A 23,794-nucleotide genomic window follows, 5' to 3' on the forward strand; every position below is an offset into this window, starting at 1 on the left:
GCCCTCCCTCTCTCCATGACTCGCCTGCATTCCTCGGTGCTGCTCGCTTTTATAGTCTTCGCTATTGAACAGACGAAAGTCACCGCCGTCAGCAGGTTAACATATTTGTCATATGCTACTCTCAACTTTGCTGTCGATGATGGGTTTACTACAACACCACATAACAGATAACCACCATACTAGCTCTCGCTCGCCGAAATGATTTCCCCTTGCTCACTCCGTCTTCTTGGCCCCCTTCACAACCCTCGGCATATCCGGCCCAAACAGCCCCAGTAGATAAGCCGATCTCGTCAGGAACAAGAACATCTGCACACTCCTTCATCAGCAATCATCACTCATCGTCTGATAATCCCAATGTATTGCCCCTTCAAGCCATGTAAAATAAAAAAAACGATACTCATACCAAAAAAAAACAAAAAAAAGAAGAAAAAAAGGAAAAAAAAAAAAAGAAAGAAAGGTTCAGAAAAAACTCACAGTAACTCCCAGATTCCCCCAAGTCATGGCATTCCACCCGCTCACATCCATCGTCCCCTCCCATCGCAGGGCCTCCGCCGTGATCATCATGTGCCCCAGATCCGCTACCCACAAAGCAATCAGGTAGTTTTTGACGACTCTGATCTCGGAAGAAGAGTACAGCACGCCTACCCCGACAAGAAAGGCGAGGAAATACATGTTACCTAGTTGGCGGGTGGTGGTGCGGCTGGCGGTGGGATAGGCGATTAGAGGTGAAGAGGAGGAGAGTTGTTCGTGGGTGAACCAATCGGGGGAGAGGATGGCGGGGAGAAAGCCGGATAGTCTGCGTGGGGAGGTGTTAGTGTTTCTATCTGAGAGTGAAATGTGATGAGAAGGAGCGAAGTATGCATACAGTGAGAGAGGTTCGAATTTGGTAAAGACAAAGCGTGGGAAAGGGGGTAGTTGGGAGGCCATTTTGTTTATTTTAGGGAAGGGGGGAATGTGTACGGGTGACGGTGAGTGAGGATGAATAAACAATGCAACAAGCTACACAGGGCCACGCGAGGTAATGCTTTCTGGAAGTGAAGAAAATGTAAGATGAGAGAGGTGTCGTGATGTAGTCCGACGCTTAATGTCTATTCTCGTGGTGTCAATGTTTCGCGGACAACAAAACTATCCGTCGCCTCGTCCCCTTGCTGTTGTCCATCAGGGTCCTCCTCTTTTTGATTGTTGTTCAGGGTAGGCAGCATCCAAGCGAGAAGACGAGTGGAACAACTGCACTTGGCATTTCTTGGATCCAGTCGCTCTAGATTGTATTCTTCCTTTTTGGAACCGGAACCTACCATATTATTTGATCCGCTCTTGTACGTTCTTCACTTGCATCGCGCTGAAACAGGCGTCGTATGCATTGCACATATCGAAGTCCGTTTACCATGCGGCATCAATTTACCGGTAGTGCGTTGAAAAATGCTCGAGACTGAGACGCAGCGTCCGATGAATCTCAAGGAGACAAGAATTAGGTCGACAAGCCGGTCAGGGTTAGGGCTCAGCCGGACAACAAATGAAAGGTACCTCGCGGCTCGCAGTACATATACTTGTGTCGACCCCGTTGGGCAACGCCTTGAAAAAATTTCTCTTCTTTTCCAAATATTTTCGGATTTTCATGAGAGAGCCCACAAAGAGCAAGACAGTTACAAACAGTATCGCTTTGGTTACTGGAGCTTGTGGCGGTGCGCTAGGGTCAAACTGTGACTTCGATCGGATCGGTAGAGGTACGTCACCCGAGATGACTCTTATCGGCCAACGATGTCTAGCGCGATAAAGAATGCCCCACTGATGCTTGCCAGGGAACTTCACAGTTGACGTCTCATAGCTTTCAAGCCCGTCACGGCCAACATCAACATCAACATTAGCATCGAACGGTGACCCGACAATTTGCAAACAAGGTTTATAACAGAGAGGCGCCCCATTCTCAACCACTCGCCGTTACAAAAACTTTTTGCTTCCACTCATCACCAGAAGCAGCCATCGTTCCCTCTCCCAGACGCCAGTAACGCTCACCTTTCCTCATCACATTCGACAATATGGCCAGCAAACAGGAAGACCTCCAGCGGAGGCCCGTCTATCTATACGACATCGACGCCGACATCCTGAACACGGTCGCCCTCAAGTCAGATGCGGACATTACAGCCGAGCCAGTCAACGAAACCGCCAAGCAGACAATCGATACCACAGCATCTGAGCCCACCGCATCGGGGTCGCAAGCCAGCTGTTCACTATGCAGCCTCAAGTTCGACAACGTCCAGGAACAACGAAGTCACTTGAAGACCGATTTTCACCATTACAACCTGAAACAGAAACTCAACGGTCTTTCCCCAGTAACCGAGGCCAAGTTTGAGGAGCTCGTCAACAATCTCGACGAAAGCATTTCAGGTTCCGACTCTTCAGACAGCGAGGATGAAGAAGAGGGGCAGGACAAGGATACGAATATGTTATCTGCCCTCCTGAAGAAGCAGGCCAACATTGTAGAAAAGATGACAAAGGAGGGTGGCGATGATGGTGAGAATGACGGGGAAAAAGTGAAGTCGTCAAACGGGTCGCAACCATTGCTCTGGTTCAGCTCCCCGAAGTTACCCGAGAACTCTTATTATGGCGTCTACAAAGCCATGTTCACCCCAGAAGAGCTGAAGAAGGAGGACGCTATTATGGATGCTATCAAGTCCAGGCAACTGGCACCCATCACCATGGGCAAACCGCCAAAGGACGCCAACGATATCCCACCAAATTACACTGGCAAGCACATCTTCATGTGCATGATTGGCGGTGGACACTTTGCCGCTATGGTTGTCTCGCTAAACCCACGGAAGACGAAGCATGGAACAACCGGACCCCTCAACAAGGAAGCCGTCGTCCTAGTGCACAAGACCTTCCACAGATACACCACTCGTCGCAAGCAGGGTGGTTCGCAATCCGCCAACGACAACGCCAAAGGCGCCGCCCACTCAGCCGGTGCTAACCTTCGTCGGTACAACGAGCAGGCTCTCGTCGAGGATGTTCGCGGGCTGTTGGCCGAATGGAAGGGACTTATCGACACATCCGATCTGCTCTTCATCCGCGCCACCGGCTTAACCAACAGGAGGACATTGTTCGGCCCTTACGACGGACAGGTCCTGCGGGCGAACGACCCCCGCATTCGTGGTTTCCCATTTATGACCCGGAGAGCTACCCAGAACGAGCTGATGCGCGCCTTCATCGAGCTTACCAGGCTGAAAGTACGACAGATCGTCCCCGAGGCAGCCGCTCCGACTACCGAGTCACCGAAGAGACCGAAGAGCCCTAAGCCGGCTGCGGCTTCGAAACCAAAACTTTCAGAAGAAGAGGAGACGCTCCTTTTGCACACCCAACAGATCCAGGCCCTGGTCAAGCGCTCAAAGGTGCCCGCCCTTCTATCCTACCTCAGCACAAACGACATCTCCCTCAAGGAATTCCGCTTTTTCCCAGCAGACCACCACACTCCAACGCCGCTTCACCTGGCCGCATCCCAAAACTCGGCGCCGCTTGTGACCGGTCTCCTCACCCGCGCCGGCGCGGACCCTACCATCCCTAACGGCGACGGTAGGACTGCCTTCGAGCTTGCTGGCGACCGCGCCACCCGCGACGCTTTCCGCGTTGCCCGCTCGGAGCTTGGTGAGGAAGCATGGGATTGGGAAGCCGCCGGGGTCCCCGTCGCGCTATCGCGGGACGAGGCATTGAAGAGGACGGAGAGGGAAAAGAATGAAGCGAAAGAGAAGGAGGATCAGAGAAGGAAGGCTGAGGAGGAGAGGCTGAAAAAGGAGGGACCAAAGGTTGATGCGACGAAGAATGGGAAGAAGGCTGGTGGCAGTGTGTTGGCGGCTGCGATGAAGCTGACGCCGCAGGAACGAAGGGAAGAGGAGGCGAAGGGGTTGACGCCAGAAATGAAGATGAGGCTGGAGAGGGAGAGGAGAGCGAGGGCGGCGGAGGAGAGGATTAGGCGGCTGCAAGGTGGGCAGTAAGTCTAACGTGTGAAGCTGGTGCTAGAGGGGGTGGGTAAGATGAGGGAAAATGTCATGGACACTTTACGATTGCATCTAGGGTATACCAATGTCAAAGCGTTGCCAACGTATGACTCAGTTTGAGGTGAATGGAATTGACTCCCTCTGCCCATCATTATCGGCAACCTTTGGTCAACCAATGAATAATTGATCATGAGCAATTAATTGGGCATGATTCATGGAACAGGTGAGCAAGCCATGCTATTTTAGGGCGATTTCGGCTTATATATAAGATGGGTCCCCAGCCTAAACGTATCTCAGGGTAAGAAGTAGGGCATTGGGGATGGTCTCAATCATCATTGAAGCAAAAAATGAACATCATGTCTATATTTCGCCCTTACAAGACTACTCCTACAACGACAAGCATGAAACTAAAAACAATGCGAAATCTTCCTGGTCTTAAACTATCTGGTGTAAGCTAAACATTGCCTTCATAGTTTATTTTCTTCGAAATATTGCGAGCGAACAACACATCAACAGATCGAAGATTACCTATTTTCATTTAACCGAACGTCTGCTCTGTTAGTATTCGACTTGTGTCGCTAATATTTCGAGAAGAGTCCCTTAAGTCTGGATAGATGACGGGAAGATATACTCCTATCAAGGTTCCGATCATCAGGTATAGCCATATTTTACAAAGCGTTGAGTGTCAGTTCTCGCCGTTCTTGGGTTCGCTCTTGTTTTTGCGAATTTACTTCATTGAAGCGTATCTGATGCATCACGATGGCTAAAAGCACGTTTCCTGACCTGACTGATCCAAAATCACTGGGATACCCAATTCTCAAGGATGCAACTGATGAAGGATCAGGAGCCGGGGATTAAATCTCGGTCGGATGTACGATTGAAGACTTCAGGTTGTCTTCGTATCGTCCCATTCACTGAACCCCGTGCCTTTCATCACGCAATAACAAACGGCTGGAGATGGCTCACCGGTTACACTCTCGCTCGAACGACTGTATAAAGTCGACTCCTCGAGATTTCCAGTTGTCTCAATTCGTTTCCTCCTTCACTAATCTCTAGATCTACACGCTTTTGACACTCGCCTAGTCCATCGACTCCTCCATTACACACCTTCAACCAACAATAACCAGTCATCCTTTCACCCACATCACAATGTGTCTCGAAAAGCGCAAGCTCTACACCGTGTGCGGCCACCAATCCTCCGGCATTCGTCTCTGCCATCGACAGCGCGAGATCCCCAATGATCTCGAGGCCTCAGGACCTTCAATCCCAAGCGGCAGCGACACCGGCGCCGCCCTTACCTCCAAAATCTATATCTGCTCACACCTCACTCGCTTTATTTTCCCTGCAACCCAACCGGTCCCCTGCCGACCACCACATCCCTACTTTACTGAAATCCGCTTCGGCTTTTGTTGTCGCTGCCAGGCTTACTACCGCAGCGCCGGGTTTGCGCCCTCCGAGTCCGACGACACTCGCAACGACCAGGTCGTTCTCAAGTATTAGAAGTACAAGAACGTCCGTGGTTGGAGCGAGCCGGTAGATGCGGAGTGCGTGCCTGGGAAAATCATCTTTGACGGGGGGACGGAGTACGTGGAGGATCCGAGGGTGGGAAGAGGGGAGATTATCATGTTGGGGAGACTCGTGCCGTTTGCGGGGGAGGATGTGGGAGAGGGGATTCAGAAGTTGGAGGATATCAGGTGGAAGACGATCATGTGGGCTGAGGAGGGAAGGAAGAAGAGGGAGTGGCGAGGGGAGCTTGAGGAGAGGGAGAAGGAGTGGGAGAAGGAGGAGCGGGGAGAGGAAGAGGAAGATGAGGAGCGAAGAGATGTGCAGTCTAGGACTGGTTCTCAGCATGATGCCACTACAGAGGCAGACGAAGCCAACCAAATCACCAACAGGGCGCTGGTCTCGTCATATCATAACGTCCTGACAAGACTCGCTGCCTCTACTTCCGAGCACCAATCCCGCCTTTCCCGTAGCCACAGTGAGGAGACCGATCTCGCCCGTGTGGTTGAAGGAGAACACGACAAAAACGAACATGAAAGGTTTCATGTCAACGGAAACATCGTTGCCGAACGGAATGACACCACCAACATAACCAACGACATTCAGCCCGAGACTTCCGTTGAGGACCTATATAGCTACGACTACCACCAACTTTCAGAAATCCTCGAGGAGCGCTCCTCGCAATTCACCAAGTCCAAACCGTCCAAAGAGCTATCTTCCAAGCCATCTTCTGGCTCAACTTCCGGGCTCACTGCCGCTGGCCAGTCTCCAATCGCTAAGAAGAAGACGGATCTTTCCCCGGGGGGACAAGCAATCATTAATTTCAGCTTGCCGTTGACGGAGTCCGTACGCCTGACAAAGAGCAACTTAGCTCGTCTCCACAAAGAACAGGGAACAGAAGATGAAGACAAAAAGGTGAGTCCGTCAACCATTCAAGCAACGGTTCAGCCACTGGAGACCACCACGCCCTTCTGTCTGGCCGGTGCTGTCAACCCCAAAGACAGCTTGGGAAAGCTTACGACCTCAAATCCATCACAAGCCCTTCGCACCCCCTCTCGGGACGGGGACGGGCAAGAACAAACTTCTACCACCTCACAAGTTACCCCTAGTGTTGCCCCAGTCCAATCTTCTCCCAGCATCACTCCCGCAGCAAACCCCGCCACGACACACTCAATCCAATCATGGGAAAACTTCACCATCTCCACTCCCTCCCAGTCCATTCAACCATCATGGAGAAAATCATCTTCATCATCATCACGAGCACCAGAGGCAGGCGAGACAGGTGGTAGTGGTAAAAGAAGAGGTACAACTAGCAACCGCATCACACAGCTCGGCCTCAACCAGCTCGTGCTCACCACTACTAGCCCGAGCCCAACCCCAAACCACGCTGGTAGAAACACGCCCCGCTTGAGACGCACGCCCCGTCTTCAAGCTTTGAATGAGGACATTTATCTCAGACCTGGACCGGAGCAATCTGATGATGATGATGAGGGTGATAGTGGGTCTGGACTCGGAGCGTCGGTTTTCGCGGAATTGTCTGCGGGGATTGTCGGGAAGGAGCGGGAAAGTGAGGAAGGGAAAGGGGAACGAAAGGGATGAGTCGGGGGAGGGGTGGTGAAAGGGTAGGTAGGTAGGGAAGGCGTCACTGATACCTAGGGGAGTGGAAGTGAAAAAGGGAAGGGACAACACCCTGGAAGGAAAAGGAAACGAAAGAGGAAGGAAGGAGCAAGTGGGTGAGGGGCAAAAAAGAAGCGATCTTTTCGAGTGTAGAAACAGTCATGTAACCGTCTAGTCCTTGAATTTGAAAGAATACATCGATGCATCCCTCAGAGGCCGGGGTACAAACAACTCTTTTCCGTCTAGACCTTAGCATAGTTCAAGTTGCATGTGCGAAACCATGAGGCGTCGTGATGAGAGTTCTAGAAGTTTGAAGTCAGAGCCAAGACAAAACAAGATAGAGCGGACCGACAATAACGGTGATTATTGTTGGTTCGCCTTGCCAGCATAAGATGGAAATTGAGGAGATTTCTTACCCAACCAACAAGAAACATCACAGCCAACATGAGGATCCGATTGGGTCACCGGATATGCACTCCTTTCGTTGTGGCTTGGTGACTCCTGGCTCTCGATTCAGGTTGACAAAATGTCCTGGACTGGCATTCTGACTGGGCTGGAACATTTGGTGAGGGAAACATGGAAGTAATGCTGCTGGCCAGACTATTCTGAAAATCTGTTAGAACGAGGAATTTCAACGAGCTTTTCGTGACCATGCAGCTTTGATGATCTGGACTCGAGTGATTGGAGTTCATGCTGTGCATATCCTTCGTTTCATCTGCCCTAACTCCATTTTCCATTGCAAACTTGGTCATCGTTATTGAAATGTGTATACTCCACGACTCAAAACCACCATCCAAGTGCTTGAGGAGACCTGCACGAATGACGATGTGATTACTAACCAATCTTGGTATTCAGTACCTCCAGTAGCTTTAGAAAGCATCTTCGGTTTTGTATTACTTCCCACTCTATATGGGCTTCTTGCTCGGCCCCTCGGAGCAACGGAAGAGTTGACCCTGTCACTCTGCTATTGAATGTTGCCCCGCGGCTATTCGCCGTCACTCTACCGCTGTCACTTCGCCGCCTTCACTTGGCCGCCGCCGCCGCCGCACATCTGATAGCCGACACCAGCATCCTTCTCGAGCCTGGTTCAAACTAAACGAAGTGATGGGGTCCGAAGAATTTATACTGCGTACATAGATGGGGAAGGGGGTTGCATTTAACGATGCCCCTTATGAGATGAGATAATAGAGAAAAGGGCAATGTTGAGACCGGTATACGTAGTACTGTGCGGCGCATGCAAATATATAGAACCGACGCAAGGTCGAATGGATTGTGCCAACTGCCATTCAATGTAAACTAGAACCAGTCTGTAATCAGTAGTGCACTGCCAGAAAGACAATGTGACGTGGGCCGCAAAACTGGAACATCTCAGCGCCGCGATTTCTCGTCCAAAATTTTGGAGCTGACAGGAGAGGATGTATGGTCGCTGTTGCTCCAAAAACGGTCAGTCTTGCGAAAATGTTGGGTAGATATCGTGAGTGTGGATCCAGAGGAGACTACCCTCGGCTCCGTCAATGTCCGAGCCCGAATTCGGTGTCAAATTCTCCGGTCGTTATCACAGCTAGCACACGGGAATTTGCCCGGCCCCGCGAAGAGGCGACGGCCCAAATTCCGATGAGGGGCTCGATTCCGGAAAGCGGGCTGGAAGTTATAAACATAGAAAAACGCTGGTTTGAAAGTGGAGCACATCTGAAACAAGGGGCCTTTGAAACGACTCCTTTGGAGATCTGCCGTTCATGCCTGACCATCATGTGCGCATTTGACATGAGAGTCTAGCCGGTTTAAAAGAAGTCGGTTAGTTCTTGTAAGCCCTCTCGAGACTTATGGCGGGGAGGAAGGGCTTCCAGGATCGCGACTTCAGAGGAGTTGGAACGAATGGCTGGGCAAAATTCGATTCAGTGAAAAATATGAGATGAGCGTGAAAGTTGTGAAGTGTAATGAATGCAAAATTTGCACCAAGGGTCCAAAATGACTGAACACTCGTGAAGCCGAGAATTGTGTGGTTCTGAGTGAGTGTAGACTGATGAGGTTCCAAATCGAATATCGTCCGAGGGAGAGCAGGGAAGCAAGGACTTGATGGTTACCGACAGACCGGAAAATCAATGCGCAGAAAGCTGAATGCCACGAGAGTCCCAGTAGTCCAAAAATTTATCTTGGCAAAACATGTGCGGATGTGATGAGCGAAGCCATAGACAGTTCTGAAACCGCCCAAAAGCTCAGCCACCGTCTGCCGAAGAGAAGGTTGAGTTTGGAGGTCTGAGAGTCGACCATTTTGAGGATGGTGTTGATTTTCTAGTCCCTCTCGGGAAACGTGCAGAATGGATGAACATGGGGTGTACCAGGGTTCCATGGGCCAGGGGGGTCGTCCGGCTTGGGTTGCTTTGTGAAGATGCGTAGCTCAGGAGAAGCGACCATTGCCGACTGGGCCCGAAATGAAAATGGAGGGGTGATGAGTTACATTGAGTGTCGCCGTCAACAAGCCTTTTTCTCGTATCCAAAGAAACTAAAGAACGCCCAGAGTGCCGGGAGCTGTGTTTGCATAAAGTAATAACCTAGGTAAAGTCCCGGCAAGTTTTCTGGATTGAGGCTCAAAAGGATGAACAGGATGCCGACGAGTGTGGGGAGCGTCAGATCTGTAAATCAACGAGTGGAGTGAAGCTCAGGGCATCATGCAAGAGGCAATCGTACCTGTCGATCAGTGCTTGAGACCCGCTGAAGGCTTGCTGATTACGGATTCTGGGCCCTAAAGCTGGAGCGATCAGCAAGTTGCCCACATGCCATCGCGTGGCTGTTAGTGTTAGTGCGGTGTAGGTAGGTAGCTTTGATATGTCAACCTCATCGCAGGTTTTAAACTGTGAATAACATCAAATCTCGACACCTTGGCATGACCGAGAGGCAGATGTCCACGTTAGTCAATCCCGTGCTGAGGTCTAGAAGCAGTTGATGTCTTTGTCTTTAGCTGCATGCTAAAAATGGCAAAAAGTGTCGATAGGTCGCACCGCGTGAACTTTACAGTTGATGACATTTGATTAACGACAGCTGCTGAAGCGTGGAGCAGGCTCAACAACAGCCGCCGAGCCACTGTCACCGGCATCACTTTGGCGTTCCAGGTGAGACAACGAGGCGTTGACAGAAGAACATTATCCGAGTGAGACAGACAAGAACGGTGGAAAGCGGGCGACTCGCCGTCAAGACACATGTTTCGGGAAATTGCATCCTCCCGTCGTGATCACACAGCATACGGGGCCAAAGAGACGGTCGCCCGCGATCCGGAAGCACACATCATCGGCAGCTCAGCAGCTTACAGAGTGCAAGCCCAGGGTGACTGGAGTCTAGGCTGCTTGTTGTTGATGTCTTATCGGAGCTGGCCCGAGGAATGATTGTTCGCTCGGACGTCATCCGTGCGCGGTGCAATATTACGCTCCACTATTTGGCGGTGGGTTCAAGCCAAGTTCTTTTGTTGAACAACAATCATCAAAGAAAAAGACTTCCAACTTCTTGCTCAGGGCAGCTCGTCTTCATTTCCACTTCTCTTCAAAAAGGCCGACGTAAAATATGATCTCATCAACGAAAGAAAATGGCTGTCGAAATCTAGAATCGAAGCGCCCGAGATGACGCTGTTTGAAGCCGCCGAATAACGTGGGCGCTTGACCTTGGTGCTTGACCATTGGCTACAGAGCAACACTTCTCCTTGGCATCTTTGCTGCCAGTCAAGGGGCCCGATGGGAAACTCTTGGTGAAGGTTAGTTTCATGTTTCAGCATCACCAAGCCACATTCGGGTTCCATTGGGTCGGTGGTATTCTGACATCTCGCCCCCTCAGCGATGTCTTTTCCGAACAGGATAAAAATTTGGCCAAAGCTGGACTAGGGAGGAGATTGTTGGCTGGTAACTCGGACCATGTGAAATGACGAGGTTGCCTTCGGCATGGTAGAGTCCATTGATAGTGACAAGACTATCAGATCCCAAGAAGTTCAAAGCGGCCACTAGAGAAAACGTGGGCAGGTTCGGATGCTGGATCAAGGAACATCAACCGATGCCGGTGATTAGTTCGGCAAAAGAGCTTGGGTCCAAGGCGGGGTTTCTGTCGCTGCGAGGAAGCGACATCAGCCGGGGGTGAACAGTGCTGCCGAGATCGGGATAGTGGTCAGATGCATCGCTGTCTATACTACCTAGTCTCTTGCTCTTCGCTTAGAACATCCGAATCCTGGGGAGACAGGCATAGGGCTCCCTCCACTTTTGCTCTTCTTCTGGGCCGAAAGAAGTCCGTGAAGGCAATCGGCGAGAACATCAACGATTGGGTGTGGGGGCATTACTGCCCCTCCATCCTTCATTCTGCTAGTACCTGCAGTAGCGTTTGCGGCGTGGCTGAGCAGGTGTTTTTGTTTCAAGATCCAATGCTTCGTCGCTTCAGATGTACCATCTTGGAGATGGCTCAAGCAGTTGGCTGTTGTGATGGTGTAGAGCTCGTGGTGATGACGTACATACTGGACGCTGGGACACAGATGTTAATCTCAAATCTGACCAAGATGTCAATAATGGCCAGAGGTGAGATTGGGCCATGCTGGTCTCTGGCACAGAGGAGTAGCAAGCTAAGAATCGCCTGAAATGAGAACAATATCAAAAAGTTCACCACAGCAGGACGGTCTGACAATTGACAGCTGAGGCGAGACACTGTAGAAAAAATCTGTCAAAGTCACTGTCAAGTGCCATTATTGTTCTCGCTGGTTGAGGTAGCCATCTTGAAGTTATCTCTTCCTTCCTGTTTTCGGAGTTTGCAAGATAATTCTTTCGTGCCGATAACCAAACAACAAAAACAGACATGGAAAGAGCAGCGCGCTAACAAGCGATTGGACATGTGGACGGAGGGGGGTAATTGCAACCGATGCAAACCCCTAGCCTAGCCAAAAGAGGACTAACCAGGGGTGGTCAGACTGTTGGAGAACCCCTGTTGGTCAATGTTTCGACAATGGACGACGGAGCCGCGCGACAGCATGCACACCCTTGCGAGCCCCATGCGAACCCTGGCACACACGTCTAACCCTCACGACCTCCGAACCACTCGTCGACTCCTCTTCTCATCTTGCAACTGACCTCACAACCGCTCAACACTGAGCCACTCGACTGCCGACGTCCGCCATGGCACCGCAAGTCGTATCGTCCGCAGGCAAAATGTTGCCCTCTTTGTCTGGTCTTCAGTCCTACAATCCTTACCCCTGTGGTCAGTTTGATCTTTTCTCTTGGCAGCCACCTATGACTGGCGGCTCTCGTAGAGTATGAGCATGGAATATCAATATGACTTCTCGGAATGGTTACATTCTCCAATGTAACGGGAAAGCTCAGCACCCCGTTGACCTGAATGGGCCTGGCTCCCTTTCCAGTCAATGCTTCCATCAACCCATCCATCCAAGTATTCCGAGTTGCTATATGAGAGCGAGGCTTCCCTCTCTTTGCCAGACCATCTCTCTTGGTTGTATTCCACAAGAGCTTTTCTTCCATCATCTTGTTGTTTTCCCTCTCTTCTCTTGTTATCACTCCTCAGTCCCTCGGGAGTCAAAGCCATTCGCTTCTTTGCTCCATCCCCTCTCTTAATCTTATTATTCGTGTTCACCTTGACAGGTTATCACCACCATTCGTTGATTGAATCACGTATCACACTGCCTGTACCAGGTTAACAACAAGAACTCGGACTCGAATACACTCAGGAAGACTTTTCCCTTTTGCCGAAATCATATCTCTTTTTCTCAGACTTAGAAAGTCGTCACCATGAAGTATTCTGCTTCTCTCCTGGCTTTCGCTGCCAGCGCGGCCGCCACTGTAAGTCTATATCTCCAACTATGTCTTCAACCGCCCAAAACTAACATGTGCTTTCTCATAGTTCCCCTGGCACAACGCCCCGCCATTCACTTGCCCTCAGAACACCGACAACAAGTGTACCGAGCAGCAAAAGACTGGCTTTGTTTTCGATGATCTCTCCCTTGGCCCCTTCTCTCAGTACATGGACTTCAACTTCAACGGCTGGGTCGCGGGTTCTGGCTTTGGTGGTCGCTTTGGAAAGCGTACCTTTGGGGGTATCAGCGGTGTCTGTGGCTCTGACCACAGCAAGGCCCCTTCGTTCAGTGCGGGCGGCGAGTTCTCGCTGGGCTCTATCCACATTACGCCCGAGTTCGACTGCGATCTGGAGTTCCACTACGGTATGCCCGATGGATCTACTTGCAAGCACCGTAACCGGTGCTCAAAGGATGGCACCAACGTCGTGAACAAGCAGTGCGGTGGTGCTACCAACGTGACCATCGTCTACCCTCCTCAGCCCGAGAAGCCCAAGCCTAGCTGCAGTGTCATCGTCAGCACCATCTCTTTCGACTGCAGCACCAAGCAGAGCACCGTCCCTCCCAAGACCAAGACTACCAAGGCCGCCTTTACCACCTCTGCTGCTGCCACCGTCAGCGTCCCCACCGTCCCCGCCGAGATTACCAGCACTTCTGCTGCTCCCGTCGCTTCTTCCAGCGCTCCTGCTGAGAGCGTTCCTGGAAGCCAGACAAGCACTGCTCCCGCCGAGATCACCGGCGCTCCTAGCGTCCCTGTTGAGTCCAGCCCTGCCAAGCCCAGTGAGAGCGCCCCCATCAGCGAGGTTGTGTCTGCTCCTCCCGTCACCCACACCATCGTCACCAGCTTCGACAGCACCTCCACCGTCTTCATCACTGAGATTCAGACCATCACCAGCTGCGCTCCTACTGTGACCAACTGCCCTGCCAACCACTTCACCACCACTGTGGTCACCATTGCCACCTCCACCACCGTCAGCGCTGTCACCGAGACTCGCACCACTGTGGTCTCGGCCATCTCTTCTGCTGCCCCTGTCGCCAGCTCTGAGGGTCCCGGTGAGATTGTCATCTCCACCTCCATCGGTGATATCATCTCTGCTCCAGCCGGCTCCACCTCTTCCGCCGCTGCTGTTAAGTCGTCTGCTGTCGCCTCTTCCGCTGTCGTCTCTTCCGCCGTTGAGATCAGCACCGGTGTCGTTGTCCCCACCTCTGCCGGTAGCGTCGCTAGCTCTTCTGCTGCCGCCGTCGACACCACTTCCAGCGCTGCTCCTGTCTCTACCACCCCGGTCAAGCCCCTTCCTTGCCCTGGTGTCGTCCCCTCGTGCTTGAACACCTTCCTGTTCGAGACTGGCTGCACTGACAACTCCGACGCTGCCTGCTTCTGCCCCAACGCCCTCTTCGTCAAGAACGTCTATGAGTGCATCTACGCCCACGGCGAGTCTAACTCCATCATCTCTGATGCCATCACCTTCTTCCAGGGTATCTGCGCTCCCTACGTCAACACCAACCCTGGCATCGCTACCGGCGTTCCCACCTATGTCACCACTACTGCTGCCCCTACCTCTGTTGTTCCCGTTCTCACCACCATCACTGTCAACCTTACCACTGTTGTTCCCTGCACCAACGAGGCCGGCTCGACCATTGCCAGCTCCAGCACCACCGTCATCGTCGACACTACCATGACCGTGCCCCAGATTCACTTCACGAGCACTACTGATGATGTTGCCATTGTCCCTGCTCCTACCGGCGTCCCTCTCGTCACCGAGACCGAGGCGGTCCCTGTCGTTTCCGCTACCGCCACCGAGACTACTGAGACTGGTGCCGTTGGCGTCAGCACCAGCGCCGCTGCTCCCGTCAACAGCGCCCCTGCCGTCACCAGCGCCCCCTCTGTTCCCATCGGCACTGCCGTCGGCACTGGCGGTTTTGTTCGTCCCACTTCGAGCGTCATCAGCCCTCCTATTGTCGTTGCCGGAAGCGGCCGTGTCAGCGCTGGTCTCGGCCTTGCCGTTGCTGTCTTCCTCGGCGCTCTTGCTCTCTAAGCTCTCTTAGGCTTAAGTCTACCTAGGCTTGGAATGAAAAGAAAAGCGTGTATGATACGAACAATGTAAAAAACGAAAGACAGGACAAAGGTATCATTTCTTACGATCCTTTACGAAGAAGAAGAAGAAAAAGAAGAGCATTAATCACATATATGTATGCATTTTGCCATCGGGGGCGTGTTGGAACGGGCGAGTGGATTTACAACCACTGGTCTCTACTTGGGCATATCAGCCGGATTTCATTTGTTTGGTCGCGTGTTTGGAAAGAGCAAAGGGCTTGTGTCTTTTTTGGATTTTGGTGGATTTTGGTGATGAAGACATAAAGTGTCGTACATAAGCATATCCGTGGTGGATATAATCTGTCATTCCACCCGGCATCACCCATTGTAAAATAATAGTTAATAAAAATCATATGGCTAGGCCATTTCGGATTTGTTACTTTGAGGTTCCTTCATCCAAATTGTGATGCGGTATTTGACTTCTTTGCATGTGTATTGCCGGTTACACTCGCGAATCTAGAGCATAGAGGTACTTGATACTCTTGTCCATGCTGATGTTCACGCTTTTTCCATGGCATCTACAGATCTACACTTGTACATGTAAATCTCCTCTCGATAAAGCATAACTTCTTCAGAACCTGTTTCTTCTGCTCGACTTACAAGCCTTCGCCCATCCCATCGTGATCCTTCGTCATTTGTCGTCATGATAGCCATGATCAACGAAAACATGAACAACTACAACAACAGCATAACATCGTATGCGTTTTTGTTTTATTTCTTCCCAACACCACCACCCCTATCTTCTTGGCTCCACCCCTCCCAGGACTTGGCCGACTCGATTGCCGTCACCGTATCATGAAGAATCCCCCCGATATTGCCTCCCTCAAACTCAAACAAGAAGCACCAATCGGCCGTAATGTCGAGGCCTTTTACGGAAAACCTGCTTCTTCGGTTTCCACGTTTCTTTTTTTTTCTCTTTTTTTCTATTATCATTCGTCCTCATGGCCATTTCATAGTCATTGCATCATCCCAAATAAAGCTAGCTGTTCTTAACTCTACAAAAAAGCTCGCTGGAATGCATTTGTCAATTTGCCCATTTAGCATTTAGCATCATGCTCTCTGAATTCCACCGACGTTTATTTGTTCTGGACGAGCTTTTACCGAGCTAGGTAGGTGTATACTGACCTACCGAATACCGGGGAAAAAAAGGTGAGGGAAACCGGACACCGCTGCCGGCCGCCAAGAACATCCGGATGGACGGAATGGAACCTATTTACACGACTCACGACATTGGAGTCTCTTTTTTTGGGGACATGGGGGAAAGGGGGGGAGGGAATCTGCGGTGGGTTCAGTGTCCAAAAACGCGGAACTTGGTTTTTTTTTTTTTTTTTTCGGAATCAACCGTGAATGTGGGCGGTAGTAATCTCGTTAGTCATGAGAGCCTCGCGAGAATCATCGCTGAGCGAAAGCGGGACGGTGTTTAGAATCAGTAGGATTTGGTTTGTTATGCTGGGTGACCGAACTGGATCATGGGATGGACTGGAGGGTAATGAGATGGGACTCATTGTTGGTAGGGTAATAGGATGCGGGTACCGGGTGTTGCCTGTAGAAAAGCAACAGATATGCATATATATATGAAGGTAAGAAGAGGAATTGAAACCCGCCTTGGTGTCTGTTTACGGTGATGTCATGGTTACAGTGATCTGGCCCGGTTGCGGCATCCGTTAATATTGTCTTGGACGAGGGAAGGGAGGTAGGTAGGCTTCACCACTGCTTCTGTGTTGTGGATTGATTTTAGCCTTTGCTTTGCCGGTGAGATGAAGTGTCTCTATACCCCATCCTCGGCAATGCCGATACCTACCTATATCCGTCTCCAATATCGATTCGCTGGAGGCTGGGTCGAGTCAGGTTCCGGTGCCGTGATCCGCGGTATGTAGCAGTGGGAAGTCGCGACAGCGAGGAGAGGGTCAAGTAGAGGTAGTTACATGTGAGCACCGCCATTGCGTCTTGAACTTGGCTGCAACTCGGCTACGTCGTAACTGTTGAATTCAAGCATTCGGGGATGAGAAGTTTAATGTTTGTTTAGGTGGCGATGCTTGAAACCCAATAAGGTACATCACCCTGGCGAACCTGAGTGCGGCCGGAGGAAGGTTCAGTGGAAGTAATTAGAGGCAGTGACGCCACTGTTTCCTGCCTTCTTTATCTTTGGTTGGTCATGGTACGAGTCGTTCTTGCACTTTCTTCGTCTCTTGGGTGGACAAGATTATAAGACGGTGCTTCTTGAGCACTAGAAAAATCTCGGAAAGAAGGATGGTTGTTAATTCTTCGTATTCAATGTCTGAAACTGGTGGAAATGTTCAATAGGAATAAGACGTGCTGCGAGTTCACAGTGGGGATAATATTTGTGGTGGAGAGCGAATGAGTCGGTGAACCTGGGCGTTGATTGTGACTCGAGTCGCTTCACCTCTGCGAAGACACAGCGTATTCACAGGACCGATGGCACAGATTGTTAGTTAGATGATAGCCACGTTGAATGATTTGAAGCAATTTTCTTCATCTTGTGAAAATAGCGTACTGCAGGAGTCTCAGATCGACCATCTTGGTGTTGTTCCATGATGCATGCCGCCACGGTGGAGTGCCTACAAGAAACAAATAGTGCGCGGTACTAGTCATAGACCTTTATTTCGCATGACCAACGGCCTTTCCAACACCACGTGGGGTTTTGATTGAGGTTGCAAAAGAGTTGGCCAATAACTGATCGAGGACCCGCAATGAAAGATAGTTCTCAACTTGCTCAGCTTCGCAAGGTTGGCTTGTAGATCAACAGTCCGATTTATAGTTGACTTGGGGTGGGATCTTCTATGTTCCAAATGCCAAAACGAGAAGCGTGCAAATGCGTATAAGTAACAACTGTGGGCTGGTAGCTGTAGGAGAATCAAAATACTTACATACCGACTTTCTACTTACAGGATTGAAATTTGCCGTGAGTAAGGTGTATCGTGATGAGTCTTTACTGTCTGCCAAATGTATAGAAGTATGTTGACCCCCTTTTGTGTCAGGGAGCATGATAACTTTATACCTTGAACAAGGTCACATGCTGACAATGATCATTGTGGAAGATCCTGCTAGTGCTGGAGTCTGAAGTGAAGTTCTGGAACCATGGGCAACGTACGAGAATGGCGAACAAGTAACGTGTAGCATGAATGATCATCCTATACTGCTACATAGAAGGTTAGTGAATGTTTGCAGTAGGAAACTGATACATGGAACACATTAGCTCGCACGCCATGATCGGTGAGCCGCTTGTGATGATCCGAACAGTCCGGGTCATCCGGATTCCGGGGATGGTTCATGCGGTGGTTGTGTGCGTGTGAGATATCGGGGATCGGAAGCCAACATGTTGACTAGATCTATCCGAAGATCAAGCCAGTGCTGGATGCAACATGGCAAGATGGAAATCGGGCAGGAGGTTGTCGATGCATGCCTTGTCAATGATTGGTCACTGCAATGTTTCTATACTAGTGTAGCTCACCGTATGCTAAGCAAAGACCCGTCCCGGCACCCCGGATTTGGGGATGCCGGGGAAAGTGGGAAACGGGACGGGGGTAGGTCACTGTACCGGACACCCCACAGTACGGAATAGAGGCAAGAAGGAACTCAAAAACCAAGACATATGGTAAGCTTGGCTTGGCAGATGGGAGCTTTGATCTTGATGACTGGAGCTCGCATCATGTGAGAAATTCTCCGAGACTGTTTGACGGGTGCTTTAGCGGAAAATCTAATGGTTAAAAAAGACAGTGGTTATAGCAAAACATGTCATTGGTTTGCTCACCGGCTCACTTGAAACTAAGGTAGGCTTCATGGTTGAGCACCCCGTCTCTGGCTCCGGCCTCACCGACCTCGAAACGTAAGATGATGTAGATCAAGGCGATCATCTTCCACCAGGGGCCCCTCCGGACACTGTACTGTGTAATGTAGTATCAGTCAAAAGGAAGGCCTCGTAGGGCTCGCGGAGATTTTGTAGATGAATGTCAAAGCGATGAGGCTTCCAGACCGCTTGAGACAGCGAGATATGACAGATGGATGTCGGTCCACGTCGTCGCCGTCGTCTACTACGATGTGAAGCGGTGAAACTCGAGTAGGCCGATAACGGTAAGAAAGAAGGGAAGGATACCTTCAAATTTCCTGATTCAGAGATGAGCTCGCTCTTCGGATAACTGATAAGCTGACTCCATTCACAATGGAACTGGGCCAATGGGGGGTGAGCCAGAGTCCCATAAGGCAGGCGCGAACATCATTGGAGCTGTTGCCGGTGTCGGTGAACAGAAGATAGTAGAGGTAGCCGAGGACTCAAGGGGGGAACTGAATGTGGCTTGCTTTTTTTTTTAGATTCCTCTCCCCGCACAGCTCGCAGAGGTAGCCGCCTCCAATCTGGTCAGAGACCCATCGCGAGTTCAGTTTGGCAGTTGAGTTTGATGAGGACAGAGCTGGAGTCTGGCGAGAACTGAAGCTGAGATGGGAAGGCGTGATCATGCACACTGTGTGCCAGCCCTGCGCACTTGACAGCTTCCCTGGTTGCAGCCGTAAAGGTGCCTGCAAAACAAGCTTTTGGAAGGGATCCACATTGACCCCCTGTTTTTTGAGTGGGGCCAGGACAAGCAGATGGAAGGACTTGAGTTGGGCGCCGAGGCAGGCAAGGACGCGCCAAATCGGAACGCACAACAACTCAAAACACCTGAACCTGGAGGAGAATCATTCAATAGCAAAAGATGGAAGAAGTCACAAGCAGCCATTCCTGTCATCACTTCAGTTCAGTTGGAACAACAAGTCGCTTCTTGTGGCGCTTTTCCACATCCGCACTGCTCGCTCGCTTCACTCTCATCTTTCCGCCCACTCCTCGTCTCGCGTCCACTACCTCGTTCTCACCCAACATGACGCATATCCATCTCGGGCGGTGATCCAAATCACTGCAGTGGCTTCCGCTCCCTTCTAGTGCCCGCTCTCCATTTCCCCGAAACATCTCCTTTGAGGCAGACACGACATGACACGACACCATCGTCCACACATATGCCTTATCGTCGAGCTATTGTTGGCAACGCCGTCCACATCATCGCCACCGCGAACACAACTCGGCAGCACTACCCCCTGGCCGTTTGAGATCGATCATCTAGGCCCCTGAGATCCCCTGAGGTCCCCTGAGCATCGCCCAGTCACAGCTTTGGGCGGTCGGAATCGATCGGGCAGCATCCAGAAGGTTGAGCGTTTCCAGGGCACCCACAGCTTACCACCATCAACAATCCACAATCATGTTCAACGCGCCAAGTTGGCTTCGCGATCTGAAGGTTGTCAAAGCGCGAGCTCCTACACTACACAGTACACACACCAGGACACGGGATGACGTCAAGCACATCAAGTAACAGCTTCACGCTACGAGTTGATGCTTGGCGCAACAACCAAGCGCCGTCAACGACATTCGTTCACGAAAACAGGCACTTAAAGCGACTCACATGGTGGTGAAGACTGACCAGATCAGACGGGTGTGCTAGTATTCAGAGATTGTTGCTTCAACGCTGAGCGTTTCCTGTCCGTCTTTCCACATGCGCTCATACAACGCACGAGTTTCGAGACAATGTGCCACAGGCAAACTCCACCGATGGCCTCGATCGACTCCACCGGCCATGCGATGAGGCTTTTCAGATTTTCAGCCCTGGCAACACATCCCGTTGGGCCCACACTGTTCAAACACGCTCGGCGGAACTCGCCCTTCGGCATTTCAGCCCAGACGAGAAAATTTCCTTCGCCAGCAGCCTCAAATGAACAAGCACAAGCCCCTGAACATCGAATATGGGCAAGGTTAGATTCGAGGCGGCATTGATTGTCAGAGTCAACGACATCAGCGCCAAGACATATGCAACGTTCGCTTCAGCAGTATTAGGGAGGAAGGTGACAAGGTCTGACAGCAAAAAGAGGATGAACCAGAGGGTGGTTGCCAAACATAGACCACGGGCCCGTCACCGCCAGGTCGGCTTTGGGTTCGGACGCCGAAGTTGCTGTGGTGCCCAATGTCAGAACCTATTGCACGCACTGACACTTCTGGCAAGCCAATCCCCAGGCGACATTTAGAATCCCGTCGAGTCATCCGAAAAGGGCAACAGTCGAGGAATGGAAGGCCGACGACAAAGCAACCTCGCAGGCCACATCGTCCAGAACCAATAACCTTTTCCTCACCCATATTCAAAATCCCTGGGAAGGGCAATAAAAAAGAAAAAAAAGGCAACAACAACTTGGAGGTGGGGGGAGGTCTTGCAAGGTAAACCAAAGTAACCAGCCAGGTCTCTTGCGCCTGCAAATTTCAGGCAGTCATGAGGTGTCTGTTTAACCAAGACTGGCTAGGAGATGGCTGTCACAATCCGTCATATTCCGGTAGAAACCTCCACACCTGCGCGGGCGTAAACAGTGTCGGTTTACAGTACGTTGTGATAGCGGTTTCTTGCGCGGCTCAGTCCTTAGTTCGGTCTTTGCCGTTCCTGGCTGCTGCAAAGCGGCATCCTCATTAGTGTCTACGCCATTTCAAGTTGAGTAATTTCGAGAAGCGTTCTGGAACGTTTCGGTCCCGATTCCGGCCGAGGTGTGTTGTCAGTTGGCCGCCATGACCGCTACTCAGGACCAAAGAAGAAGCTGCTGCGAATGGCGAATGCGTCAACCTTGGGTATGGTATAAGGCACATCGTTCGCTGGACCATCAAATTCAACCATCACCTGTACGTCTGTTCGGGTACACCAAACGTCCACAAATTCTAATTTTTTTATTTTATTTTTTTCTTTTGAATAAAAACCTGCGAACAAAACGATTGTGTACACAGCGAGCGAACACCTCGTTATTTCTGCTATATCGCTTAAGCCTTCGGCAGGAAAAAGCAACGAGCTTGCGGTGATCGGTAAATGATCCAATTAGGAACAGCATTCACTTATCCTGGACGAATCACCAGATCTATCTCGAGTCTAGCTACGGTATCACCCCAAGATACACTCATAGCCGTGAACGGGGTCACCCACCTGTTGTGGGCCAGGGCTTATCGACATCGATGATCTCGATTTTCGGGATTCGTGTGGATAACATCTTTCTTTTTCTTACAGCCAAGTACTCTGTTTACCTTTGGGGCATAATCCTGCACTTATGCATACCGTCGTTTGCACGACAATATGACCCGCAATAAGTTTCATGTCTTCACCATTTCTGTTGATGTCGTTGACATTGATCAGTGACGATACATGTCAAGCACGAGCACGTCACCGGGTTCCATGACTATGTATAAGACATTCCAAACTTTCAAGACGACGCTCCTTCCGGTATCGATCTCATGGAGTCTCGTGGAATTCTGAAGTACCAATCCTGCTTGTCAGCGCGTTCAAAAATCATCGAGACGAACAAAGTCGTGATGACGATGATTTTATCGCCCCCTGCCTAGCACCCCGGTTCTTCGTCCAACAACGTTGCATCAATCCACCTAGCCAGTGGCCCACTCTGGTAAGGTACAGTACATTACGATCCAGCTTTCGACAAGCCTTTTCCTACGTAGCCTCTTCAGAGATCACTTTTGCAAGCGCGAGAGACATTGCCCGTTCTAGCCTAGTGAGTTTGTGGTGATCAGCGAGACGAGGCTCAGAGGGGTTCAAGAACGAAGGGAAAGAAAAAGAAAAGAAACAAGATGTTTGAAGGTGAGTTCTCTGCTTCACCATCGACTTGTGAGAGTTTGGGTCGAATCGCAAGGCGACAATTACTGGGGAGCAATTGAACACGAACAGTATCTCTATGCTTGAGCACTGATTCGTATGCTGTTGGGCTAGGCCCTGTCGAAAAACTTGTTCACTGAAGTTTTCATCAGTGAGCGCTCGCTATTCAAGCTTGGCTGATGGATGAGCTTCGACATGTACAAAGTCGGATGTTGGCTGTTATGGTGAACTCCGATTGTAGTGCGAAGTATCTCCTAACTTCCACCTGTCTCCGCAGTGGGGCTGGGCAGGCACATTGGACAATTGACATTACTCTGATATGCGACAGCAGCAGAAATGGCTTCCGAGTATACAATTCTTCGGCGGGCACGTTTCATAGCAAAACGAGGTTTTCGAGAGGATCCAGCATCAATGAAGAAAACCTCCCTTGTTGGGGATAAGTGCATCGTGTGGGGTATGGCAACAAAACTTCAAAAGCTCAAGTACAAGAACCCGAAGCTGGCCGAGTGACGGCAAGTGGGCACGGATGAGAGTTGGAGAGTTGGAGAGTTGGGGTACCGGCTGGTCTTCGAAGAATTTTGGATGATGGCTCTCAAATCACGATCAGGGTTAATCGAGGTAAAACGCTGAGCATACCCAACCCCACGCATCTGTCCCATTCGAGAACGATACACAACAGGTCCGTCGCCTTTCCCATCCCTAACAGATATCAGTTTCTATTGACCCTAGCCGGCAATCTTCATGATCGATCCGTTGCGGCTCTAGGCAATGGACCAGTTGGCAGCAGACAAAAGCTCCAGTGCCAGGTCAAAACCGAGATCTTCGACTACACTACAGATAAGAAATAACAGGGTCGTCGAACAAGGGATTTTACGAGCAGTTTCCATAATGGGAGTGAGATTTCATCCCCTCGTCATCTAAACGTCGAGGTACATTACACTACACAGCGATCCAAGTAGAGTACAGAGCAGCAGCTCGCTCCAAAAGTGCTCCGCATATACCCACAAGGCGGGAATGTCAGCAACGTACAGCGGTCGCCGAATCCACCAGCAGATGGGCTTACAGGTACACAGTCGACACACTGTCCCTT

At 50.8% G+C, this 23,794-nt stretch overlaps 7 protein-coding genes across 7 annotated transcripts; 6 read left to right on the forward strand and 1 right to left on the reverse strand.

Moving 5' to 3' along the window:
- Positions 1–3: 3 nt before the first annotated feature.
- On the reverse strand, positions 4–1,170 carry NCU16330 (hypothetical protein). The gene is made up of 3 exons (XM_011395038.1): positions 866–1,170; positions 475–796; positions 4–306 (listed from the first exon to the last, which is right to left on the reverse strand). Exons 1-3 carry the CDS (start codon positions 925–927, stop codon positions 214–216), a joined length of 477 nt encoding a protein of 158 aa, XP_011393340.1. The 5' UTR covers positions 928–1,170; the 3' UTR covers positions 4–213.
- Positions 1,171–1,826: 656 nt separating this feature from the next.
- Positions 1,827–4,167, forward strand: NCU02147 (ankyrin repeat and zinc finger domain-containing protein 1). Its single transcript, XM_959413.3, has one exon. The coding sequence runs from the start codon at positions 2,037–2,039 to the stop codon at positions 3,984–3,986; it is 1,950 nt and encodes a 649-aa protein (XP_964506.2). The 5' UTR covers positions 1,827–2,036; the 3' UTR covers positions 3,987–4,167.
- Positions 4,168–5,138: 971 nt separating this feature from the next.
- NCU02146 (hypothetical protein) lies at positions 5,139–7,091 on the forward strand (the record flags this gene model as incomplete). The annotated part of the gene is made up of 2 exons (XM_959412.3): positions 5,139–5,482; positions 5,624–7,091. 2 exons carry the CDS (start codon positions 5,139–5,141, stop codon positions 7,089–7,091), a joined length of 1,812 nt encoding a protein of 603 aa, XP_964505.3.
- Positions 7,092–8,567: 1,476 nt separating this feature from the next.
- On the forward strand, positions 8,568–8,885 carry NCU02145 (hypothetical protein; the record flags this gene model as incomplete). Its single annotated transcript, XM_959411.1, has 1 exon — positions 8,568–8,885. The coding sequence occupies one exon, from the start codon at positions 8,568–8,570 to the stop codon at positions 8,883–8,885; it is 318 nt and encodes a 105-aa protein (XP_964504.1).
- Positions 8,886–12,337: 3,452 nt separating this feature from the next.
- On the forward strand, positions 12,338–15,406 carry NCU10687 (hypothetical protein). The gene is made up of 2 exons (XM_001728515.2): positions 12,338–12,925; positions 12,987–15,406. Exons 1-2 carry the CDS (start codon positions 12,875–12,877, stop codon positions 14,970–14,972), a joined length of 2,037 nt encoding a protein of 678 aa, XP_001728567.1. The 5' UTR covers positions 12,338–12,874; the 3' UTR covers positions 14,973–15,406.
- Positions 15,407–18,368: 2,962 nt separating this feature from the next.
- On the forward strand, positions 18,369–18,995 carry NCU02144 (hypothetical protein; the record flags this gene model as incomplete). Its single annotated transcript, XM_959209.1, has 3 exons — positions 18,369–18,576; positions 18,779–18,878; positions 18,956–18,995. The coding sequence occupies 3 exons, from the start codon at positions 18,369–18,371 to the stop codon at positions 18,993–18,995; spliced, it is 348 nt and encodes a 115-aa protein (XP_964302.1).
- Positions 18,996–22,679: 3,684 nt separating this feature from the next.
- NCU02143 (hypothetical protein) lies at positions 22,680–23,214 on the forward strand (the record flags this gene model as incomplete). Its single annotated transcript, XM_959208.1, has 2 exons — positions 22,680–22,689; positions 23,033–23,214. 2 exons carry the CDS (start codon positions 22,680–22,682, stop codon positions 23,212–23,214), a joined length of 192 nt encoding a protein of 63 aa, XP_964301.1.
- Positions 23,215–23,794: the final 580 nt, after the last annotated feature.

Source organism: Neurospora crassa, linkage group I (genome assembly GCF_000182925.2).
Source record: "Neurospora crassa OR74A linkage group I, whole genome shotgun sequence".
NCBI classification, from domain to species: domain Eukaryota; kingdom Fungi; phylum Ascomycota; class Sordariomycetes; order Sordariales; family Sordariaceae; genus Neurospora; species Neurospora crassa.